Source organism: Periophthalmus magnuspinnatus, chromosome 6 (assembly GCF_009829125.3).
Source record: "Periophthalmus magnuspinnatus isolate fPerMag1 chromosome 6, fPerMag1.2.pri, whole genome shotgun sequence".
NCBI classification, from domain to species: Eukaryota; Metazoa; Chordata; class Actinopteri; order Gobiiformes; family Gobiidae; genus Periophthalmus; species Periophthalmus magnuspinnatus.
In genome coordinates this window covers 16047000-16066153 of record NC_047131.1, presented here as the reverse complement: position 1 = coordinate 16066153, position 19154 = coordinate 16047000, and the positions used below count along the sequence as shown (strand labels likewise).

The 19154-nt window shown below is 42.0% G+C and overlaps 1 protein-coding gene across 1 annotated transcript; it reads right to left on the bottom strand.

Moving 5' to 3' along the window:
* Positions 1-1896: 1896 nt before the first annotated feature.
* si:dkey-234i14.6 (uncharacterized) lies at positions 1897-13722 on the bottom strand. The gene is made up of 5 exons (XM_055222451.1): positions 13084-13722; positions 7688-7864; positions 4905-5114; positions 3296-3509; positions 1897-2494 (listed from the first exon to the last, which is right to left on the bottom strand). The coding sequence occupies exons 1-5, from the start codon at positions 13561-13563 to the stop codon at positions 2316-2318; spliced, it is 1260 nt and encodes a 419-aa protein (XP_055078426.1). The 5' UTR covers positions 13564-13722; the 3' UTR covers positions 1897-2315.
* Positions 13723-19154: the final 5432 nt, after the last annotated feature.

The window sequence follows — 19154 nt, the reverse complement described above, 5'->3', positions numbered from 1 at the left end:
GTTCCACGACCGGGACGAAAACCACTCTGCTCCTCCTGAATCTGAGGTTTGACTATCGGTCGGATTCTCCTCTCCAGTACCCTGGAATAGACCTTATCGGGAAGGCTGAGGAGTGTGATTCCCCTATAATTGGAACACACCCTCTGGTCCCCCTTCTTATACAGAGGGACCACCACCCCGGTCTGCCACTCCACAGGTACTGTCCCCGACCGCCACGCGATGTTGCAGAGACGTGTCAGCCAAGACAGCCCCACAACATCCAGAGACTTGAGGTACTCAGGACGGATCTTGTCCACCCCCGGAGCCTTGCCACCGAGGAGCTTGCCAACCACCTCAGTGACTTCAGCCAGGGTGATGGACGAGTCCGCCTCTGGGTCCCTAGTTTCTGCTTCCTCCTCGGAAGCCGTGACAGTGGGATTGAGGAGATCCTCAAAGTATTCCTTGCACCGCCCGACAACATCCCCAGTCGAGGTCAGCAGCTCTCCACCCGCACTGTAAACAGTGTTGGTGAAGTACTGCTTCCCCCTCCTGAGGCGTCGGACGGTTTGCCAGAATCTCTTTGAGGCCGTCCGATAGTCCTCCTCCATGGCCTCCCCGAACTCCTCCCAACCCCGATTTTTGCCTCTGTGACTGCCCGAGCCGCGGCACGCTTGGCCCGCCGGTACTCATCAGCTGCCTCAGGAGTCCCACGAGCCAACAAGGCTTGATAAGACTCCTTCTTCAGCTTGACGGCATCCCTTACTTCCGGTGTCCACCACCGGGTTCGGGGATTGCCGCCGCGACAAGCACCACAGACCTTACGACCACAGCTACGAGCAGCCGCATCGACAATAGAGGTGGAGAACATGGCCCACTCGGAGTCCATGTCTCCAACCTCCCCCGGGATCAGGGAGAAGCTCTCCCGGAGGTGGGAGTTGAAGACCCCCCTGATAGAGGGCTCCGCCAGACGTTCCCAGCAGACCCTCACAATGCGCTTGGGCCTGCCAGGTCTGTCCGGCTTCCTCCTCCGCCAGTGGATCCAACTCACCACCAGGTGGTGATCAGTTGACAGCTCAGCCCCTCTCTTCACCCGAGTGTCCAAGACACGCGGTCGGAGGTCAGATGACACGACAACAAAGTCGATCATCGACCTCCGACCTAGAGTGTCCTGGTGCCACGTGCACCGATGGACACCCTTGTGCTCGAACATGGTGTTTGTTATGGACAAACTGTGACTAGCACAGAAGTCCAATAACAAAACACCGCTCGGGTTCAGATCGGGGAGGTCGTTCCTCCCAATCACGCCCCTCCAAGTGTCACTGTCGTTACCCACATGGGCGTTGAAGTCCCCCAGGAGAACAACGGAGTCCCCAGTTGGTGCACTGTCTAGTACCCCTCCCAGGGACTCCAAGAAGGCCGGGTACTCTGCACTGCTGCTTGGCCCGTAGGCCGACACAACAGTGAGAGACCTGTCCCCGACCCGAAGGCACAGGGACGCGACCCTCTCGTTCACCGGAGTGAACCCCAACACGCAGCGGCTGAGCTGTGGGGCAATGAGCAAGCCCACACCAGCTCGCCGCCGCTCCCTGCGGGCAACGCCAGAGAAATGGAGATTCCAACCCCTCTCAAGAAGTTGGGTTCCAGAGCCCAAGCTGTGCGTGGAGGTGAGGCCGACTATATCTAGCCGGTAACGCTCAACCTCCCGCTCAAGCTCAGGCTCCTTCCCCCACAGCGAGGTGACATTCCATGTCCCCAGAGCTAGTCTCCATGTCCGGAGATCCGGTCGTCGAGGTCCCCGCCTTCGACTGCCGCCCGGATCTCTCTGCACCCGCCCCCTGTCTGATTATACTGTAATAAAATGAATAGTAAATGAAAGTAAATAAAGGCAACATAGACTAAAATAAAAAACATGTTTTTTGATGATGGATGTTTTTATTGCACTGAATAAAAGTAAAACATGTGTCCTTACTCTTGGTTGGCTCACATCTCCACAAACCTGACTCTTATTTGGCCTTCTTCTTGCTTGTTTCCCTAGAGATGTTGTTCCTTTGGCTATAACCTTACACAGTATGGTATAAAACATATCTTTCTCCATGGAGAATATTCTGAAGTATTTTGAAGAACATTCTATTTTCATGGAATCATGCAGTTGACTTTCCACCTCCAGAAAGTTACATACTATCACTTTAAAGACAATAACAACAATATCACCATATAGTTTTAATCCTTATATATGGTCACTTAGGGTCAGCAGTAGGTCTATCTCAACTGAACAGCCTACTCCAAACACGGGTGGCACATGATTGGTACAGAAAAGCTCCACTAGAGGGCAGCAGTCAGTGGTACATGGCCTCAGACAGGCCCGTTCGTTTAAAGTCCTGGGACACTTGCTTGGAATGACTCATTTTGGCTGACAGAGCTTCCAGCACGTCGCTCTGATCCACTGCTGTAGCCATGCCATAGATGAAGGTCCCCAAAGACTCCAAACCACGCAGACCCAGGTTCACTCCACAACCTGAAGACCACAAAGGTAAATGTGATTTTCACACAGGAAACAGGAGGAGCCTTTTTCCACTCTGCTGCACAGACGGCTTCTGCGGTATGTTGCATCATAAGACCATGAATAATAAACTATATATAAATAAAAAATGATGATAAAATAAAAATAATGCATGCATTAAAAGCAGGAGAGTAAAAATAGACTTTTCACTGAACATATACAAAATATACAGTATGGGAAAAACAACAATGCAAAACTATCAGTGCAAGTAGGTTAATTACAGATGCTTAAAGTGACAGTAACTGGTGTTGCTGGTGTTAAGTGACAGATGATGATTCATGATTCATGAGTCCAACAGCAGAGGAGAAGAAACTGTTCTTATGGTGAGAAGTCTCTGGTCCTAATGGACCGTACCCGCCTGCCTAAGGAGAGTGGCTCAATTAGTCCATGTTCAGGGTGAGAAGGATCAGCTTGTGATCCGACCTGCTTGCCCCAATGTACTGGGGAGATGGGAGGCTGCAGCTGATCACCTTCTCAGTGGACCGCACAATGCACTGCAGTCTGTGTCCCTGGCTGTGGCTCCGGCGTACCGCAGTGATGGAGGAGGTGAGGATGGAGCTGATGATGGCCGTGCACCATCATATGGGCTTGAGCTTGACTTTCTTCAGCTGTTCTCCACAGGAAATACATGCTCTGTATTGTAATATGATAAATATTGTCTCTCTCACACACACACATTGTAGTTGACTGTACCTGTGTCGAGGCTGAGCACATGGGCCGCCTCCCCCTCCACACACACATCCCAGCAGACTGTACCTGTGTCGAGGCTGAGCACACGGGCCGCCTCCCCCTCCACAACGACGGCGACGTTGTCCCCGGTGATGTAGGCAGCGCTGACAGTGCGGTGGGACAGCTGCACTTCGAACAGGCGCCTGGAGCACTGGAGCTGGTGCAGGGTCACCTCACTCAGGCGCGGTTCGATGTCTGTCTTATACACGTTAAACGATTGATGGAAAATGTTCTTCATAATCTGAGAGCATAAGTGGATAGGAGAGGGAGGTAGTACTCTGTTACAAGTTTGCCTGGTCAGGCAAAGAGAATACAATGCCAGAAGATCAGAAGTCTGGTGCGGATGCTTGGGAGGGGAGAGCACAGGATGGGTAGAGCGATCATTGCCACTTGCGGCTTTAATTGAATGATGTTGTTGAAATGTTTATGTTGAAATGCTAAAGCCATAAAGCATGCAAATCTAGGCATAAAACTTGATATGACCACTGCTCTTAATAGACAAATGTTTTAATTCTGCATAAACATTTTGATACATAAATACATGTTGACGTTATGTTGTGAAATTAAATTGTTGATAAAAATAAAATGTATTAAGTAGCATATTTTAACTTTTCCTTCATTCAAACTAAACTATGCATCATTGTATAAACCCCATTAGTACTTACAGTTATTTTCCCTTTCTTTTCCATATATTCCACCCTTGTGTTTACAAAAATCTGTACTTTTTCATGCAGAAATAATTGTGTCTATTGCTGTGACTTGATTGTCTAGAATTGCTTGTCTCCGCTTGTTTTTAACCCATACTTTGCAGAGTCCCGTTTCCAGGTAACAGTGCATTGAATGGGCCACCCACATAGCAACAGCGCTGTGGAAAGGAGATGGACTCAGTGAATACCTGTGTGAACGGTCATCTACTCACATACCACATTCACCACTGCAGACACCATAAACGAGTTATAAAAGACTATTTTACACATCTTTGAGACAGACGTGACAGACCATCTCTTCCCATGCTCTTTCTGATGTGTTATGTAGCCTAGTATGTCAGCAGGGCTAGCGGATACTATAAGTTAAAGTGGAACTGCCCAGTGGGAGCTGACGTTGCCGCAAACATCATTGCATGCAGTTGTCGGCCCCTCCTTTGGATAACTGCAGATCAAGCTGGTGAGTATCAGATTTTTTTCATTTGAAAAACTACTAGGAGACGCTGCCGAATCCTGCGTGTATCACCGATTAAGAAAATAAAATTGGAGAATGAAGTACAGAGCAGTTGGTGTGTACCTCAATTTCGAGAGGGTAAATGAGAAGAGGATTTTGGTTGATTTAGATATGTTTGAGTAATCTTTATAGTCTTGCCTTTGAGGTGCTATTGCTCTGAAAAGTCACGTTTTCACCTACCCCATAGACACACCCACTGCTCTGTACTTGCTTCACTGTTTGGATTAAAAAAATAGCAGTTTTTGGTACATTTTTACAAATCTACTGCTCACTAAGAGAAACCTCTTTCCATAGGCGGAGCCATCAGGTCCAGCAGAAATCAGCACTGCAGTTTTGAACTGAAACTCATTGTTATTTTAGATATTGGAAAGAATCTACATCAATATCAATAACTAATGTTGACAGTAAAGCCACTCACAGAGGCATTGGCGGTGTGACGGAGGAAGCGGACCATTTTGGTGTCAGAAGCGGGGCAGACCAAGGCCATGTAGCGGTTCCTGAAGGTTCCATAGATCTTGAGGTGGAAGCCTGGTTTGGCTGAGGGACTCTTGTGTTCCCTGAGGGCCTCCACACCATACGCAGACAGGTCGAAGAACAGGCTGTGAGCACGGATCTCAGGAGTGGGCACCTGCATGGAGGAAAGGTACATAATGAAATCAATATCCACTAGAAACTGTAAGATTGAAATGTCTAGATCTATAAATGTAATTTATATGTAGTATTCAGACTTTTTGAACAATTCTGCGGACTTAAGTCTTGATCTTCCACCGTTTACTGCTTAAAATATACTCATATTAATATGATAATTAGTATTGTAGTCTCTTCTAACAATAACATATACTCAACATGTATATTTACTTCAATAGACAGTTATGTCAAGACAATATTAATAATAGGGATGCCCCAATTTAGGTTTTTCAGTTCTGACACTGATTTCTACAGATTTTTACAGCAGCTTTGAATATCTGCTGATATCCGATATCAACCGATACCAGAGCAGAGACTGAAAACAGCATTTATTTCCTATAAAGAAGACAAAACTGATCCAAATGTGTTATGTAGCTGTTATTTATCTCTCAAGTAACTACAGAACAACCTCTAAATAAAAACATGAGACCTTCTGGGCCAACTACGACCAGTCTATAGTCTTATCAGTTTATATGTTCAACAACGATATCAGCTGAACCGATGTTTGAAGGTGATGTCCGATCAAACATTTTTTTCAGGATTAACGCAGATGTCCAATACCAGTACCTAGATCAGTGCATCTTTAACAGTAAAAAATAGATTACATAGATGAAATATTTTTGATTTAAAAAAAAATTTTAAATGTAGTATTGGTGCTGCCTTACATAGAATTTCATTTCATTTGAACATTAATCTGACCGAAACTATAACAAGTTTAGGTTTCCACAAATCACTTGAGTCCCACCACTTCACACTAGTATGTCTCTTATACTTTTACAGATCCAAATGTGACCATCTGTCCAATGGACTAGTGAACAAGCCTTTAATGTAGCAGAGAACCAGAAGGAGATGACCACAAAGGGAAGGGGGCGTGCAGACCGGACAGTAGCTTTAAACAGCTCATATCCTGGGAGCTAAATTCAATCATCTCAGGAAACATCCAGCAGAGGGGCCAATCGCAGGCGTCTGCGGCCCATCACGGGAGCACATTCTGGGCATGTGTTCGGAGAATAGGGTCCTGGTAACACACGGAGATGTCTGTGATCACAATAAAGCAGCAACCCTCACCTTGACCTGTCTATTTGTGAAACCGTGAATCATCCCTGCTATAGAAATACATGGAGAAAATATAACCGTGTGTGTCAAATTATATGAGTCATATATATCATGGGTGCACATAAGGTTTCTGCTTATGAGGAAAAAAGAAAAGAAAAAAATGTCACATAGGACAGAAAAACACTGGGGATTTCCATGTCACTGAAGTAAACAAATCTGATTGCATGATTATGTTTGGTTCTGTTTCGAGATGTAACAAAGGGACTGGTGATCAGATATTCCTCTGTATAAAAACAGAGATGTCATTCTGGTTTCATGGATTTAGGAAAACAACCCAATCTAGTCATAAGGATAGGGGACACAAAAGATTTAAACTGGGTAGATAAATGAAATGATATATTTTCAGATGAAGCCCATAGTCTACAAAAGCCAGTTGACATTCTGCTCAGAGATGGTCCCCAGGTGCTCCTCGACACTATTTGTTTATGATGTGTTTTATGGGGCCAACGCGTCGCTCTAGTATCCTGCAATATCCTGTGTGTCCTCCCTTCACCTGTCAGTAAACACAGAGCTGTAGTCTGTTCAGTCTCTTCTAAATTATACGGTGGATGAGTACATGACACATTTCACAGGAAATTGTCAACAAAGAGGCAATGTCAACACAAAAAAGAATAGATGATCCCAAGGGCGGTGATATTTTTGGAATCAGCTGTGCTAAAATGTCTTTGTAAATGTCTTTGCTGAGGGTCAGTCACGCAAAAAGTGACTGGGCTGTAGCACTGAACAGAAAAGTGCAGAAATATATCACGGTATTACTTATTAGAAAGGTTAAACTACTTTTAACAATCTTTTTGTGAGATAGTTTGGAAAAAACATCAACAATCTCCTCCAGTCAATAAGCAGGGGTTCGAAGGGGCTGAATGCTGAAATTAGCTGCCACACTCTTGTCAGTCTACCCCAGGGCAGCTGTGGCTACAGAACTACTAAGTTTTGCCACCACCGACTGGCGAGTTAAGATGAGGCTGGTCATGTTTGATGATCAGTTGAGCATTTTACAGGATCTGTATGTAAGATTTTGATATAAAATTCCATAAACATGACTTAACTGTGTCCCCAGATACAATGTAAACATGTTCAACAACTGTAATGCTGATTTATTCAAATTACAAAAACAAAGAACACGATGGCCAAGATGTTTAGGTCATCATTTTGTGTTTTGGTTCTCAAGGCGAATATCCAATCAGACAGCAGAATGAGCCTCATATGAGTCTCTCATTTGGGTTGCCTGTTCAGTGCTGAAATCCAGTTGGTTGGTAGTACCTTTTTAAAACTACAAGAGTGCTGGCTACATAGAGTTCCCTTAAATTAAGTGTAGAGATGAGATGTTAATAAGATAATTATGAATGTAAACACAAAAGGCACAGTCGAATGTAAAAGGATCTGATCAGAGACTCCAACCTGTCTCTGGTCTAGTCTCTCTATTGTAGCGTTAGCTCCATAGGCCTGACAGGACTCCACAGTGTAGTCTGAGCTCAGTCCCAGCACAGAGCAGGTGTCTCCACAGGACCCGTCGGCCACCACGATGACCTGGGGCCAGTCCGTGGAGGGAAGGCGCCGCACGTACTCCTCAGAGAACTGCAGCGAAACAAAACAAAACATTTCATCAACTACATACACTGTTAAAGGTGCTCTACCTGTTTTTTTTACTGTCTTAATAACATGCAAAACAGAGCTAGTTCATTTTAAAAGTTATTGCGCACTTACCTCATACATTCCAAACGTTGTAATTATTCACCACAATGAGTTTATAAGCTAACTTTCAGAGGTCAGAGCAGTTTTGCCCATCACAGTAAAGCCAACCACAGCTAGCATGCTAACAGCCCTGATTCTTAGATAACACTATAATTAGATGCAGGGAGTACACAGCAGTCTCATTTTGAGCACAAGAGCCGCTTATACAATACATCTGTACTGGGGCAAGACAAATCTTACTCAGATACATGGAAAAAAGCAGGTACAGGTCTTTAATATGTCGATCTGTCCAAAGCATTCGATTCCATTCACTGTATTTACTGCTCAAGGCCATTGGTGTTTACTGTCCACTGGGAATTCTGACCACTAGCTATCAGTAAGAACCCATGTGTTTTTATGGACGGGGTAAAGTCTGACTTCATGAACATAGTCAAAGGAGCACCACAGGGTTTGATACTGGCACCGATTCTGTTTACTATTTTCAATAACAAACTGGGCAGCTTCAGTTTATTTCTTCAGCTGGTCTTGCCAAAAATACCACATTTATGACATTCTTTAGAGTTTGTTCTCAAAATTTATAGCACAGTTAAAAAGTTCTTCTGGGCTTTTATTATAGCCACAAAACCTGTGTCCTACACTGTTTAAAGAAGTGAGCGGGACGTCACTCACAGCGCTCGGCTCCAGTCAAATGAAGCTCATTGAGGCTATTGGTTACAGGGGTGAATTTGGAGCCGAGTTCCAACCACGAGTATCAGAACAATGAAAGAGTCAAACCAGAGCCAGACTATTAAAGGTAATGTCCCTTCCTGCTCGTTTAGCAAGAAGCGGGCGCTTAGTAACACTGTCAATCAAACTTGTTGCTAACGCTTGCGGGAGCGACCTCGTAGGAAGAAGGCACCTGATTTGTTATTAATGTTCATATCATGATTTATGGACAAAATGGTGAAATAAAAACACCAGGATAATACAGAGCAGTTTAATACAAACATTTTAAGACCAAAATGATGAGGCTCACTGCAGCTATTGCAGAGAGAAGGGTGACAATTTTTCAGTGTAAAGTGAATTGGAGCCAGAAGTGCACACATGTTCACATTCTATTTGGAACATGGCGGCTAGCAGGTTAACTATGTCCATTTATATATTGAATATATTGCAATATTGACACCTGTAGTTGAATAAATGCAAGAGTGAAATATTTAAAGCCATACGTAACATTATGGGTATAAGAATAACATCTCCATGGAGACAAGCAGCTGGCAGATCTTCCTTCAGAAAAGTTACAAAGTGTAACTTTAAATTTACTTTTTAGATCTCTTAACCTTGGGCTAGGAGTAATACGAGCAATGGTAAAATAATATGCAAAGCAATTTGATGATTTTTTAAGTTGCTGTCCTTGCAAGTCTGTTGAAGCAAGCATCATGCTGCATTCCATTTAACCTGTATCCAGTACATTACAGAATAATCTGCAATAATGCCATAAAACTAGTAATAAAAACTAGGGGAAGTGTTCAAATCAGCCAAGATGATAACGATTTAAGTTCATTTAGTAACCCACACATTGTTATAACAATTTTAGGTTATGATTTTTTGCTTTTGTCGTCATTTAGTCTGTGTAGCCATTAGCACAACAGAGCATAACAGCACATTTAAAACTGCAGAGACTCAGAGGCTGTGGAGGAGCTGGTTCACTGAAGCACGTGGACAGTACAGAGCATCTACTGGCAAAATAACACAAGTACTATCAATATTTTAACTGTTGGATATCGGATAAGTTTATCCAAATGCAGGGGGCAGTCATTTTGAACTTTTTAACTTGGAAACTTCTGAAATGTTGCTTGACTTTCCAAGTGGGAATTAATGGATGGAGGATCGATGGATTGTGATGGATGAGTCTTCCACTTTAAATGTACAAGTCGGAACTCGTAAAATTCAACCTCCAAGGACAAATGGACACAGTATTAATTTAGAACAAAATAATATTCTTTTTATGAATCCTAACATCACTACGTCCTCAGAGACTCACTCCTGTGACAGGTCCCATTTTTTAAACAGACAGGCTCAAGGCTGTGACATGTACAAGATGTTATATTTTCTCAGCAGATGCTCTGTATGTAGCGCACAGCCTCAATAAAACAGACACAGGGAAAAAGGGCAGAGAAGGACACGTAGGAGGAGGCAGGCCACAGAATTACATTTGATTCACTTGAAATTGCTTTGATAATGCTGCATACTGACTCAACAAGAGACAACTGCACACAGCAGGGACAGACAAAAACAAACAGCCAAAATGATTCCATCTACAGCAAGTAAACAAAAGAAACTGAAATCAAATCCAGGTGAGAGATATATTGAAAACTTTTAAATATTGCAATTGTTGTTTTGAAAATGTGCAAAATTAAAATTAAAAGTGAGTATATGGTCTATAGGTCTTGGGATTGCCTTATATCGATCACTTTAAATGGGTGCTTTCACAACTGGCATCCTGGCTCGCTCTGTTGCTCTTGTTGTTTCCTTTGTTTGCTTTGGTTCTGAGGAAGGAATTATAGATGGGGGATAGATGATGTCTAAGGCCCCCATTCCTGTTCAAGCAAGGATTGTCTTTCCTAACAAAAATGGCCTCTTTCATTTGAGTTTTGGGACTTTAAAGCTAAAACGAGGTGTGCTTTTTGAGGTCTTATGACATAACTTCTTCTTTCTCCTCTCAGACAGTGTCAGGGCACAGGGCTCTCAGGGCTTTGTCTGAGCTCCTGAATCAGGTGTAAATGTGTAAAGTGATCCTTCTCCATTATATCATATCATATTACCAGGTCTGTGGATAAACTGAGACACACACAAATCACGATTGCGTAACTCATCCTCTGTGTCATCTATCAGATAATTTACAAGGGATGAGGTGAGACACTGCAGGGAAAATTCATTTTGTTTTTTTGTCAGTTTGCTCCCTATACATATAAGCAACTAAGTCTGTTTTTAAAGACGGGGTATTACACATCTATGGGCTTTTATTGTTTTCCAAATGCTATATTCACTGACACAACATATTAACATGTTTAATAAGTTTCATTTTCCTTTTTGGTGCTGCCAGAGTACAATCAGCATACAATCCACTAATAAAACTACTGCACATAGAATCAAGTTTGTGAAGCTGTAGTGTATTTTTTTTTTTTATCCTGCTTTTGTATATTTATGCAAAATTGCTGTGGGGGAGCATGGGTGACATAGGCATGTGGGCTGAGCTTTGGATAGAATTATACTGCTAACCATAAGGAGGGTTCAAACTTTACTTTAAATAAGAAATCAGATTACTTCAGACAGTACTTTCAGACACTGTACTTTCAGTTACTCTTACACTTGGTCTTACTTGTGTTTCCCCAAATACATTTTTACTCTCATTTGAGTAGACACATTTTTAGATCACTACTTACTTCTGCTTGAGTAATAGTAAGTAATTAGAGTGTGTGACCTTTTTTTTAGCCACGCAGTGATTTTGGAGATACATTTTCCCTGATAACAAAGTCTATTGTAAACTGACCCCGTCACTAAGGAGAGATCAGGTTTGATAAAGCATGTTTTTCTTCATTCCCAAGGGTCCAAACATAAAAATATAAACTAGGGCAGCTTTTATATAACCCAGGATACAGCTCCAGTCCCCCTTTTTTTTCTAGCCAAAACAAATGACTTGTATTGTGAATGTTACTTTCATTTCTAGTTTAGTGTTATTCACTTTGTATGTCTGTCTGGTTCAGTTATATGCGCGCCTGGCTCTGACCAGCTCTGACCAGTGCACAGTATCACTTAGTCTTTGGGCAAGACACTTCATCCACATTACTTATATCTGTGAATGTGGTGTGTGCTTGATGGGTGGTAGTCAGAAGGGCAGCTTGGTTTAGGCCAGTCTACTATATGGAGCTGTGGCTACACAAGCTTACTGCCACTGAGTTTGGAGTGAAAGAAATTTAAGTGTCTCTTTGATGCAATTTAAAGCCAAACTATGTAACTTTTCTGGTGGATAGTCTGTCTGTGTAGAGTTGTTATTTCTTTGTTTGGGACATTCCACATTATGGCATTAGATAGGGGAGGCCAAGTTACAGGTCAGCTTGGTGAAGCAACAAGCCTGCTCACAGGAAGATTACATTGATTTCCATATAGACCTGTTTTTAGGCATTAAAAAAACACATAACGATACACATTCTACTAAATAAATAACGTTAATGCTGCGCTACAGACAGTAACTAAATACATGTACTGCAAATACATATTCTGAATACTAATTTTGAGTAACTGTATTCCAGTACAGTTACTTTTTCATTTGGTAGTATTCACAGTGCACAGTACTAAAAAAGAACCACCACTCTTACAGTGTGTGTGTGTGCGCAATTTTCCTTCTCTAATTAGACATAAATTAATGCATAACAGTGCAACAAAAATCAAGCTGTTGGTAATTATATGTCATATTTTTTCACTATAATATAATGCAACTTGTAAAAGTATTCTAAGCATTCAGAACAAAGTACTCTGATTGGATCATGTATCAGAATATGTTACAAAATACATTTTAATGCAGGTATTCAGTATTCTGTAACTAAATACATTTTCAAAGTATTCTTCCCATCTACAGAGTGACAGTAGCTCAGTTGTCTGGTAGAGTGTTTGTCCTCTGCTCCAAAGGTTGGAGGTTCAAATCCCGCGACATAAAAATCACCATTGGTAGAGCGGTCAGCTCCCAAAGATGAATGCTGTCATTGAGTCATTGGGCAAGACACTTTACCTACTTTGCCCTTAGTGTCTGTGTACACTGGGTAAGTGGTTCCTTGATGTAAAGCATTTTGAGTGCCTTGAAGGTGGAAAAGTGCTATATAGAAATATGACCATGACCATTTACCATATGGAAGACTATGGAACACTGCGTGCCAAGCCATAAATCTCCATGGGGACAAGCAAGTACATGGTACATCAGTACTAATTTATCCAGTAGGCTAATAACTTCACTTTAGATGGAACGGTGAATTTGCTGCAGCTGTCTCATGCTAATGGACCAAGATGGAAAATATCTTACAAGTATAAAAGGTAAATCTTATTAGAGATTTGATAGGTGACTGTACCTTGGTCCCGAGCTGCACCTTCACGTCCACCTTATGCTTCCTCTGCTCCAAAATACTCAGCAAATACTCCTGAAACACGCCTATCCGGGTGAAGAAATGTTCGTTGTGCCAGCAGCCCTCCATGTTATCGAAGTCCACCCCGAGCCCGAGGAGGAACCTCACGCTGCGGGGGTCCAGTGCGATCTGCTGGGGCCGGCACAGCAGCGAGCTCCGGTACCTCTCGTCCAGCACGGTCAGCTTCAGCACCTTCCCCGAGCGGACAGCGACCAGGGCAGCGGTGAGCCCCACGGGTCCCGAGCCCACGATCAGCACTGACACCCGTGCTCGCCAATGCCTGATGCCATCCACACTCACTTTCACCACAACGTACACGAGCACAGCCGCCAGAGTGCTCAGAGCCGTGTCCAAGGCGAGAGCGCGGTACTTCTCCTCCTCCTCCCCAATGTCCAGTCCGGGGTGTTCGGCTTGTAGACCCTCCATGACCGCGGTGCGTCTCCAACATATGTCCGGATGTGGCGACCGTGCGTATTTTGGCACACGTTGAGCTGGTGCTATTTACGCACGAGATGATCCATGGTTGGTGTCGTCTCCGAGTCCTTGTACACAGTAACTTGGAGCAGCTCCTCGCTCACTCTGTCTGAGGCGAGTGCGCACTGTGCACTGAAGCAGAGGGACCGGAGTGGGCGTGGCACGACCCAAGAGTCTGTCTTTTAAAGTGCATTTGACAGATTAATATAGCATGTCATATCTGCTGCCTCTGTCCAACCAGTAAGTCAAATTATACACTTATAATCACCAAAATTTACTGTTAACTATGTTTAGGAGAAATGAGTAGTATATCCTGTCATACACACTTAATTATATTGTATTTTAATAGCCTATTCAGTTTCAATTATTGTTTAAATAACTAATATAGCTCACATTAAGATTTTACAAAATTTCATTTTTGAAAGTTATATCATGTTTTACTTTTTATGAGAAAGGGCTAAGGGTGTATTCAGACTTGTAAACGCAACATGTTAAAACTAGACCTGGACCAAGCCAAGTCAACATCAGGACTAAACTGGGCTCAAACCAGGTCAGTTAACGCCCCCTATAATTCATTTTTATTTTGTTTGTATTAATTTTGTTGTTCTAAAATGAGAGTGGTGGACTGTACCTCTGCATTATGCTTCCCCTCTTTATGTCTTTAGGGTGGTACAATAGCATTTTAACAACTTAAGTTTGTTTGAGTTAGTGTTTAAATAGTTTAAATAATTAAATTCAAGAAAGGAATAAACAGACACAGATGTGCAGTTGCATTGTCCCAATAAAAAAATAAAATAAAATAAATAAATACATAAATTGGATGAGAGAGCTGGCTGTGATTGGTTGACTGTCACAGGCAGGTTCAGTTCAGTTCTAATGGCTTTATAGGCCAACAGCAGTTGTCTCAGATGGAGTCAAGCTGATAAACAGCATTCCCCAAGAGAGACAAAAAGAAGGATACAAGATGTTAGTTATGATAATATAAATAACAATAATAATGCAATTAGATTTATATAGCACGTTTCAAGAGACCCAAAGCTCTTTACAGTGATGCAGACTGACAGGAGCGAGGCTTCCTCTGACCACAACCAACACTCACATATACCACATTCATACTAAGGTAGGTAAATTGTCTTGCCTAAGGACACAACAACAGTTTCCACTAGAGCTGCTGCTGTCTTACCTGGTATTCCCAGTGGTTTCCCATCCAAGTAGTAACCAGGGCCAGCCTTCCTTAGCTTCCAAGATCTGACGAAATTGGGCATCGACAAGCACAGCCACATCCTGAAAGTGACAATCTGTTTACAAATAGCATACCTTATTTTCAGCTTTACCCCACAGCACTTTTTGGTTTAGTAATATTTGCAAAGTAATTTATGTATGTTGTGACTATTTCAACTTAATCCTCTTCCCACCTGTACAAAACTCTCTCTCTACCTCACTACCATCTCTTGATGTGCTTTGAAGCTGTTCTCTGTGAATGACTCTCCATTCCCTGTATGTCATCTTCTCTTTGCACTGAGCACTGGGTTGTATTGATGCTTTTGTCCTGTCTGCTCCCTCGTCTTTCAGCTGAAGAAGCCGTTGCCATGCCGCTCTCCATGGAGATGTGCATCTGTACAGCAGTATATACATGACGATGATGTGCAACTTGAGCTGTGAAATGTTTTGAAGAAAATGTGAACTACGTCTCTGTTTGGTGGATTGTCCGCCACTTAGCAGCACAGTGGCTGAGAGGATAGTTCTCACATTTCATTGCAAAAAGGTTCTAGTTTTCGACTCCCGGGTCGGACCTTTCTGTGAGGCGTTTACATGTTCAGGATCTGGCTGAAGATCTGGAGATGGGTCTCTGAGCGCTGTGTGGCAGCAGCTCACTGATCCTGACAGGTTGCCCCAGTGGCAATAATTGAAAGATGGATCAAATGCAGACAATGAACTTTCCTCACAAGAGTTCAGTAAAATATGCCTTAAGCTTAACTTGTGTATCTCCATAGAGATGCTACTGTGCTGTTTAGCATTACCAATATCTATGTCCATGGAGATAAGAAGTTAAAGAAAATCGCCAGAAAGATCTTCAGTGTCACATCTGACAAAAATTTGGGATTTACGACAACAAATTACAATGGTATCTTCATTATACATAATATGCTAATGAACAGCTAGCTAATGTGATTGCTAATGAATAATTAGCAAACATAACATGCACACTGATTTATTAACTAGAAAATGGAAAACTGAAAACAGCACCTGTTTTTTATTGTTAAGAATCACCAGCATCAGAATGAAGTATGGGTACAATTTTGGTATAGCAATAACAGCAATGATATGAGCTTAATGGCAGAAGCTGTCAACATACAGCAGTTACATAGTGTTGGCCTGGTGTTGTAGTATTCTCCTGTACAAACTAGCTGTCTCTGTTCACCAGTGCTTTGACCTTTTCACTCCAGTTAGGCCCCAGTATAAATGAGGTGCTTGGTATAGAGATATAGTGTGGGGAAAGTATAATGCTTGTATAGGATAAAGTAAATAGCACATTTTCTGTGGTTACACAGGAGGTGCCTGGCAACGTCCAATCATTGTGCATCCATGCAGCATGGGGGCTTCTATGGGGTGTTAATGGCTAACACCCAACATATTTAGATCATAGTGTTACTTTTTAGTAACCTAGGTCAGTCCCCCTACAGAGTGCAATATCACATCACAATCAGTGTGCATCGCCCTAATGAAACTACTGCAGATCACACTAGGTTTATCAAGTTGTAGTGTGTGTTTTGTGTTTCATGTTTTAGTATATTAATGGAAAACTGCACTGGACAGAATTGCACTGCTGAGCGTAAGGAGGGTTCAAATAGGGCCTTGGACAGATCGCAAATGACTTAAATCCTGCATCGAATCCCTCTATGTATGTCATCAACACAGAAAATTACACCCAAAATATAATGTTAACAATGTTTTAGTGAAATGAGTAGTCTAACGTGTCATATGCACTTTAACCTGTTTATGCTCGCTGCTGTGTAGCCTACTTGCTTACATAAAAATGCCATATAAACATTTTTCAACAGTAAAAACATGTAAACGAAAATCTGCTGCTGGTTACAGAGAAATGCCACTATGAAGAGGTGGGGTCAAATATGGCAGCATTCCAAGATTCCAATCTCACTTGTTGGCATATTTCTGCTTAGTAGGAGAGGTTGGTGGTGGCTGCGGCTATCACACTCACAGCAAGAAGGTTCTTGGTTCGATTCCCAGGCCTTTCTTCGCGGAGTTTGCATGTTCTCCCTGCGTCTGTGTGGGTTTCCTCTGGACACTCTGGTTTCCCCCATCAACCCAAAACATGCACAATAGGTAAAATCCTCCAGCTAAGGTAGTCCTGATCAAGTCCGGCTCAAGATCTGGAGATGGGTGACGGACGCTAGGCTGCGCTGCTCCTGGTAGGTTGCCCCAACAGCACTGAAGGACGGGTCAAATGCAGAGGACAAATTTCTCTTTGGGATCAATAAAGTGTACCCCTAACTTTAACCTTAGAACCACAAACCAATCAAAAACAAATATTCTCATTCTTCTCTAGTACAAAATTTTCTTGAAAAACACTTCACTTTCTTTCTCACAGTCAGATATGTGTTTAACTGAGAAAGTGACAATAGGTCTAAATCAGTAATAATAAAACAAAATGAGTTCAAACCGTTCCACTGTAGGAACACCATCATTCATTTACATCTGATCAAGTCTTTTTGAAATGAATTCTTGAAAAAATGACTCACTGACTCACGTTTTTGCTATGGTAATGTTCGCATCTACAGCAGGCTCACACCAGTGCTGCAGTGATGGTGCTAATGACATGGGGAGGATGTGGCCCACGTTCTGCAGACAGAGGCCACGCTGGAACAAAGACGCACAATAGAGACTGTGAGGTCCATTCAGCTCAGGGTGAGTCAGGGATAAACATGGAGCTCATTATGGGGACACTAAAGAGCTTATATTATGTTAAATCAACTGCACCCATCCAGATTTTTCAGATCCAATACTGTTTTATGTTTCGCTTGGATCCAGAATACAAACTTGTTCAATACTTTACAAAGATGTGAGTCTGGTCACCAGTGATGGGCGTGATTGACAGGTGAATTAGCCAATCAAGGACATGCAGGGTCAGACGTCATTCTGGACATCCCAGTCAAGTCTTATGTAACTTGTTATCAACTGATTCCACTGCAGAGTTAAACAAAAAGTGATCAGAAAGCTATAACTATAACTATAACTCATACGTAACTCTTACATATTCATCTATCTCCATGGAGAAGAACAGAAAGGTTACGAAATACACACTTAAGCACTTTGGATCAGCACTGTAAAACTTCAAACATTGTGAGATGCTCTGGACCAATAATAAATCATCTTCAATTAATTCATTACTTGATCAGCCTAACACTGAAGTAGTTCATAAGTTTCAGCCTCCTGCGTGTAAACTGTGATTAGGTTTGCAATTTGTGTTTTCAAAGTCACAGTGCACATTTTAAACACACCAAGGAACACTGATATTTGAGAGAAGACTGAAATATGAACTGATAAGCTAAACAAGAATAATTTTTGAACATGTTTGTAGAGTTTAAAACTAGTGGTTCCCAATCTTTTTGTTTGTAAGTGAGACAAAGTAGGTTTTGTCTCACACTCAGAGATACTAGGCAAATAAATGTAGTATACTGTTTAATTATTACTATTATAATTGACATATTGATGATATTACCACAAAGAACAAATCCAAATTCAGTGTAATCTTTAATGTTTAATCTAAAAGGATAATAAGTAACCCCTTGCATCGATTGTGTTTTGTGTGGAAATTCTAGAATGAGTACCTTTTTATTTTCCATACATATTTTAACAGGAATCAAGACCTAAATAACCGCATAATATGGACTTTTTAATGACGTGGTATTTCCAAACATACAATAAATATTTGTGAGAGTGAAAGCACGAGCTAAGGTCTTGCACTTCTCTGCCCTGGCTGCAGAGTTGTGACATGGAGCCTTGAAATCAGGGTTAAATATTTGCTCTTTTTCCACATATTTCCATGAGCTGTCTTATCAGGCTGGAGCTTTGCCTAACTGAATACATTTGTCTCAGGTTTACTCTGCACTGACGAAATGACTGACCTTAAAAACTTCATGGTACATTTTATTCCAGCCTACACCAAACACCAGAGTACGACTTCTGTTCATAATGTTAAAACATCATTCTGCTTCAACACATTGTTCAGATTTGTAATTTAAGTCCGGAAAACACCTCAAGGACTTATAAGAGCAAAAAAAAAAAAAAAAAAAAAAAAAAAAAAAAAAAGAAAGAAATATAAGATGTGTCTAATCTAATAAAACAGGGACAGAGATTATTGAATGTGCACATATGAAACCAAACATGCTCCCAGGTATGTTTTTAATGAGGAAAGAATGCACAAATACAGGTTATGGATCAGGTCTGGAAAATGTCTGATATCAGTCATAAGAGTGATGAAAGATCTGTGCCGTTTCCATGGCAATAAACAATTCAAAACA